Source organism: Photinus pyralis, unplaced genomic scaffold (genome assembly GCF_008802855.1).
Source record: "Photinus pyralis isolate 1611_PpyrPB1 unplaced genomic scaffold, Ppyr1.3 Ppyr1.4_LG2, whole genome shotgun sequence".
Taxonomy (NCBI): domain Eukaryota; kingdom Metazoa; phylum Arthropoda; class Insecta; order Coleoptera; family Lampyridae; genus Photinus; species Photinus pyralis.
This window is the reverse complement of record NW_022170403.1, coordinates 9,057,048-9,064,300: the sequence shown is the minus strand read 5'-3', so window position 1 is coordinate 9,064,300 and position 7,253 is coordinate 9,057,048. Positions and strand designations below refer to the sequence as shown.

The following is a 7,253-nucleotide window of genomic DNA, read 5'->3' as shown; positions in this document are numbered from 1 at the left end:
GGCATTGCATTCGACACCCCTATAAGTCCTATTTACTAATTATCAACATACTCTAACTCCTAATCAAGAAGGTACCTTCGGTAATTAATTATCTACTAATAACTCGCATCTCATACGTAATTCATATGCTCAACATTTCTGAGGAAAGGGTACACCTTTACCCTTTTATGAACAAAAGCCGAATTACATTCATACAATAATTATACAAGCAGAGGTACTCACTCACTGTGGTAATTCGAGTTATTCCAATTTAACAAGTACACGTCACAACACTTAGAAAGCACGAAACAATACTGACCAAATCTCCCGCTTGGAATTCGTATTCGAAATATTAATTCGTATCGACACCCTCAATTGTCGGTCCGATACGCATGATTAACTTACCCTCTTAAGTCCGCTTTCGGTTGGCAGTTTTATTGGTTTCTAGGTAAATTATTACACATGCGAGTTTGGGAAATGAAACACGCGTGGCACTAAGGCAAACAAGGGCTCTATTGATCAAATACATTTTGTAAAACATAAGAAAAAAAAACTACGTACTACACTCGGCCATCCTGTCGCTCACTTCGCCCTCGAAGTGGTGATCGTCTTCCGAACCACTGGAATCGCACGGCACTCCATCGCTGCCGCTATCACTATCAGTTGCATCTGATAAAGCGCCGGGCGGAACCCATCGTTTCAGTTTATCGACGGCCACCACTCGCTCATACGTCGAACGTTTTTGAGTTCTAAGGGAACCCTCCATATCCGTGATTATGTACCGGTCGTTTGGTAGTACCTCCTTCACTACCATTGGTCCACTGTACTTTGGAAGCAACTTTCTACTCGTACCAGTAGATGCTTCATGCTTCTCGACCAGTACCATATCACCCTTGTGGTACACATTAGGAGCTTTTCTCTTCTTATCAAACTGCCTCTTTTGAGTCTGCTGCACGTCCTTGATCCTCTCGGCGGCGTGTTCTCTCATTGAGACGATGTCCTCAATTACTTCTGGAACGAGATTGAGCGCATCCGCTAATTCCAGGGACTCGCGCGGCCTAGGCCGATAGCCATGCAGCAGCTCAAATGGGGTCTTGTTTGTGGTCTTGTTCACCATAGTGTTGATGGCATACTGGATGCGTTGAACATTCAAGTCCCATCTGTCTTCTTCTAACGTGGATGTCAATAGTGCGCTTAGAATCGTTCGGTTGAAGCGTTCGTTCTGCCCATTGGCCCTAGGTGTGGACACAGCGTTAAGGATGCTTCGGATGCCATGGTCTTCACAGAATTGTTTAAAGCCTTTAGACGTGAAGCTGGAACCTTGATCGCTAATGATTCGAGTGGGAACCCCGTACGAATTGAACCCCTCCAGTAGTGCAATGATCACATGGCGGGTAGCCGTAGATGTCACTGGCTTCATAATTACGGTCTTCGTAAACCCATCCACCACCGTGAAAAGATATTCTTTCCCGCGTTTCGATTTCGGGAATGGTCCTAAATGGTCGATGTGCAAGGTGTGGAAGGGTATGGCTACCTTCTCTATCGGGTGAAGAAACCCTTCCTTCCTACCGGACGCTTTCTTCCCGTACAGGCATGGTATGCAGCACGAAATGTAGTTTGTAACATACCCTTTCATGCGTGGGAACCAGTAGTGTCCCGTTAACCGCTGTAAGGTCTTCTCCATTCCGAAATGGCCCATCTGGTCGTGCGCTCCTCGTACTACTTGCTGTCTCATTCCTCGAGGAACGACCCAGAGCAAACCCCTTACCGTAATTCTGTACAATCGGCCATTTCGCAATGCGTAATCCTTGTAAATTTTTCGATCTTCATCGGTTACGGGTGGTTTCATTAGTACCTTCTGGATTTGTTGGAGACGAGTGTCCGTCAATTGGGCGGACAGAACCCAATCATCTTCCTGAATCCTGAAAACTTCTTCAGTGGGAAATTCCTCCGTGGATGGATTTCTGCTTAACGCATCTGCGTGTAGCATACGATTCCCAGGTCGATAGGCAACGCTGAAAGTATACTCCTGCAATTGCAACCACCATCTCGCGATTCTCGGATTGAGATCCTTCTTAGTGCTGGTCGCCTTCAGTGCGTTGCAATCCGTCACGACGAGAAACTCCAACCCCAGGAGATACACTCGGAACTTCTTGACAGTTTCGACAACGGCTAACGTTTCGAGTTCGTAAGAGTGAAATTTTTGTTCCCCTAGAGTGGTCTGTCGACTGTAGTAGGCTACAGGATGTAGCCGTTTGTCCAGCTGCTCCTGCAGCATGATTCCAGCTAATCCAACCCGGCTGGCATCGGTGTGCACTTCTGTCCTAGCATTTGGGCTGTACAAAGCCAAAAGTGGTCTACTGACCAGGACTGTCTTCAGCCTTTCAAACGCGGACTGTTCTTCCTCAAGCCACCTCCAAGTTTGACCCTTCCTCGTTAATTTGGTGAGGGCCCCGGCTATCCGTGCATAGTCCTTAACGAAGTGCCGAAAATACCCGGTCAGGCCCAAAAACTGACGAACCCGATGGACATTCGTTGGCGTAGGAAATTCTTCTACCGATAAGGTTTTCCTCTCCCCCGGCCTCACTCCTTCTTGACTTATTTGGAATCCCAAATAGTCCACCGTTGTCATCAGGAACGTACATTTCTCCAGGTTAAGGGTGAGATTTTCTGTTCGCAGTAGGTTCAGCACGAGTTCTAAGTTCTGCAACCCTTGTTCCACCGTTGATGTATGCAGCAGAATGTCGTCTAGATAGACTGCGGCGATACCTCTTGCCGGTGCAAGCACCTTATTCATCAATCTCTGGAAGACTGCTGGCGCGTTTGAGAGCCCAAAGGGCATACGATTGAACTCGTAGGTGCCTTCTGGTGTCACGAATGAGGTGTACTTTTTGGAACTCTCAGCTACTGGTATTTGATGATAACCGGATCGCAAGTCCAGACTTGTAAAGTATTTGCTTCCGTGCAAACGATTCAGCTGATCGTCAATCCTAGGGAGAGGATAAAAATCCTTAACGGTGAGGCTATTCAATTTACGGTAGTCCACGCACATTCGCTCCTCTCCGTTTTTCTTCTTCACCAACAGCAGGGGTGATGCGTAATCTGATTCGGACTCCCGAATAATTTCGTTCGCCAACAAGTCGTCCAGAATGGCGCGTGTCGTACTCTTCTCGGATTCAGACATTCGATATGGGCGATATGTAAAGGGCTTTTCTTCCTTCAAGGTGATGCTCAATTCTCCCGACTTCGCACATCCTAAATCCCCCAATCCTGCCGAGAATCGATCCCGATATGAGTTGAGCAGAGCAAGTAACGATTCCTTTTCTTCCATTCTCATTGGTCCCATTTGGACATCCTTCATGGTCAACATGGGCAACGATGTGTTTTCCACTCGCAGAACCATGTCGTTCGAGGGCTCTTCCTTGGCACATGGCCAAGCCCTTACCAATGGGTGTCCCACCGTTACCGATAGAGCTTGGTCTGACAAGTTGAACACCGGTAGCAAAGCATCCTCCTTTCCCCGAATACGTAGCACCGTGCGAGGGATGCAGCACTCTCGTCCTTGCTCTAACCGCAGACTGGCTTCCACGTACAGATCTCCCGAGTAACCTCCATTTGCTCGAACTGGTATATGGCCCAAATGATCTTGAGGTATCACCACTGCACGTGTTGCCCACAGAGGTATCTTCCTTGCGCTTAAACCAAATCCCTCCTTTGGCGCATTCAAGTCGATCCGTTTCAAGAAGGTCAGGTTCGAATTGTCCTTGACCATCAGCACATGAGGCTGCTCCGTAAACGGCTGACCTATTAGCAGCGGGATCTCTAGGACATGGTTGGGCACCACGAGTGCCTTTACATCAGCTTCCACTTCATCGACTCTCAAAACGAATCTGGTGCTGCCTGTGGTTGCAACGTGTCCCTGACCAAATCCACGGATGTGTGTAACATCTCCACGGTTCACGTCCAATTTAAGTTCGTTGGTTTCCGCCTCCCGAATCGTGATACACGAACTTCCCATATCCACAAACGCTCGCGTCGGAATACCGTTGACACGGACATCCTTGAAGTATTTGTCTCCGGGTCGGCTCTCCTCCTGGTGGCCTAGTCACAACGTCGTGGGCGTCGACGTTGCGTTGCTCTTCCCCTGCTTTCTAAAGCAAGTGGCTTCGCTGTGCCCCTTTTTATGGCAGTAGCTGCATGTTAGGGGAGTTCCCAGATTACCCCCATCCTTCCTTCTTGCCTTTTGGAGGCAAGTGGCTTCCTGGTGCCCCTCTTTCCGGCAGTAGTTGCATGTTAGGGGAGTCCCCAGATTACCCCCGTCCTTCCTTCTTGCCTTTTGGAGGCAAGTGACTTCCTGGTGCCCCTCTTTCCGGCAGTAGTTGCATACCATTCCTCTTCGTTTGGGACAGAACTTCGCTATATGGCCCTCCGACCGGCACACGTGACACGCCCTATTCAGAGATGATGCGCTAGTTCCAACACGACGTCCGAACGTCGGCTGGGTATTTCTCTCCGTCGAAGCTGAGGTACCAGGCAAGGATCGAAAGTATTGGAGAAGATCCTCAGGTCTTTGGTAGTCCGCAGCTCTTATCGAATTTTTCAAAGTTGAGTCTTGGATTCCCCCAATCAGACACGACACGGCGTCAGTGCCAGTAACCTTGCACGCGTTTATCAGCACCATCTTTTCGTAGTAATATTTCGAATAGCTTTCGCCCATCCGTTTCTTACGCAGGAACATTTCCTCCAGGCGTTGGTGAAAATCCCTAGATGGAGGGAATGCCTTCAGTAGTTGTTGCTGCCAATCAGCCCAGCTGAGTTTGATGCATCGTAATCCCTTATACCACGTTTCTGCCAATCCGCGGAGTTTGGATAGGGCATGGTATATTGTGGCTTCTTCGGACCAACGGAACACATCACGTAGGTCGTTCATTTTTCGAAGCCACATCTCGACATCTTGATCCCTGTCTTCAGGATCAAAGGTCGGAACTGCTTCTCCACGGAATGATGCACCTCCTCGAGATGTGGACATCTTCCCAACAAACGCACGCATGACATCTGCGAGTCGGTCGATAGAAGATACGTCGCTTGTGCGACTAGGGGACGCAATAGGGGTTCGTGACCTATCTTCATCATGCGAGCTACTTCGTCTTCTACTACGACGAGTCCGTTTGCTCCGCCCTTCCGACGATCTTGAGCGATGTTTTCCCATAGTTCTTCCTTTCAAGAGCTCGCTACAAGAAATGGTTCATTGTAAGAAAATTCACTTCCGCCGCTTAAGCATCACATAATTACCCAAGATGCCTTCTTGTCTTAACAGAACCCTACCATACACTTACTTCAATTCAATGCACTGAGTATCTCGACTACCGTTGAAGATAAGCGTGAGGCGATAACATCGCAAAAGTGACGCAAAATTCAGAAAATTAATCCGTTTTTTTTTTTTTAACAAACGGTACGACCGTATCCCGATATCAACCGTAACGCAAGGCGCAATTTAATTATACCAGGCGCAACTTAATTATAACCCAATTGTATGACAGGCTGTAACTTATCACAGGACCAATATCCTAGGTGAGCTCAAATCAGACCACAGAACCAAAACCTCAGCGAAGCGCAATTGGATTAGAAGACCAATTCTTAGATGAGCGCAATTTCGATTGCAGAACCAAAATCTTTGGTGTGACACAATTGCATTACAACCCCAAAATCTAAAGCAAGGTGCCAATTGGATTACAAACCAATTGCTAGGCGCAAAGTTTAATCCCACTTCTGATATTTTCTGTAAGACACCAGTCTATATTTTCGCAGGCAGAGATAGTGCTTACAGAAAGGTGACATCTTTTTATATGCATCGATGTCATAATTTACTTAACGTCAATCAATTCTTTCATATATGTGAGGGGCATGACGATATAATCAATAAATCAGTCAATCGTGACCATTGATATCACTCACCCCAAATTGTCAGGATCATCTGGGTCTCTAACGGTACCTGGCCTCCATGGCTGCTCTCGGCCTGGACCACTGTAATTATAAGAAACACAAGGAGCACCTCTGTCTTGCATTCAGCCTAACTACTCTAATCATGTTACTCAACAACTCTCAACAAGCTACCGTAGTAGCGGGGTTACGAGAACAGAGGGTCTTCTTACGTCCAGGACCCCATATGCCACCCGGCTACGTATCCCCCTGTGCAATCCCTACCCTCCTGCGTGGAAATAACGAGGGTATAAAAGAGTCTTTCACACGTCAGCTGGCTACAGCCGGGCCCACATGTCCCGGTAGCCCTTACGCTGTCCGTAACTCACATAAAGGGGGCCTTGTGACGCCCGGGCCCGCCGAGGCCTGGAATACGTAACCCTCATGCGCAATGAATTGCCATGGCTCTCCTCCTCACATTACATGTATCTAGGTGCGGACACGTAGCCTGCCCCTGGAACGCCCCGCCCTCACAATGAACGAGGGTAACAGGAGTCTTTCAACGCGGTGGGCTCAGAAAACCCAGACGCGGGGTCCTTACACTGATCGACCGGCCCGCACGATGAATCCTGGTGGACGGTGCATCCAGCGTGGTGGGCAGGACGGATCTAGATGCTGAGCGTTTCCCCCGACGTGCTGGGCCAACCATTCCTGAGGTGCCGGGCACAGCCACCGACCAGACGGCCCTACGCGCCCTTAAATTGGCCCAGAGCTCTTACGACCGTAACGTAACTCCAAGTGAGATAAATATGGCTGGCCTTTTACACGTGTCCAGACGCCATCTCCGGCACAACAAAGACTAGCAACCTGCCACGTATCCTCCATGCGCTAAGGAGCTCTTCCAACGCCGGCCCAGCCGGACGTAGCTCCCGATTAGTGAAGGAAGGCTTTACTCAACGCCGGGCCAAATTGATACAGGTATATGGACCTGGACCCATGCCCGACGTACCCCCAATGAGACCATCAGAGGCCTTCCAACGTGGGCAGGCAAACTAGTCTATTCCAATTAGGGACAAGCAGTAATTAACTGCACGCACAAATGCACATTCTGCGGGCATTGCATTCGACACCCCTATAAGTCTTATTTACTAATTATCAACATACTCTAACTCCTAATCAAGAAGGTACCTTCGGTAATTAATTATCTACTAATAACTCGCATCTCATACGTAATTCATATGCTCAACGTTTCTGAGGAAAGGGTACACCTTTACCCTTTTATGAACAAAAGCCGAATTACATTCATACAATAATTATACAAGCAGAGGTACTCACTCACTGTGGTAATTCGAGTT

General features: G+C 48.3%; 1 protein-coding gene across 1 annotated transcript; it reads right to left on the bottom strand.

The window, feature by feature from the left end:
- Positions 1-4,057: 4,057 nt before the first annotated feature.
- LOC116165084 lies at positions 4,058-5,103 on the bottom strand. Its single transcript, XM_031479372.1, has one exon. It carries the CDS (start codon positions 5,027-5,029, stop codon positions 4,085-4,087), a length of 945 nt encoding a protein of 314 aa, XP_031335232.1. The 5' UTR covers positions 5,030-5,103; the 3' UTR covers positions 4,058-4,084.
- Between the last annotated feature and the right edge of the window lie 2,150 nt (positions 5,104-7,253).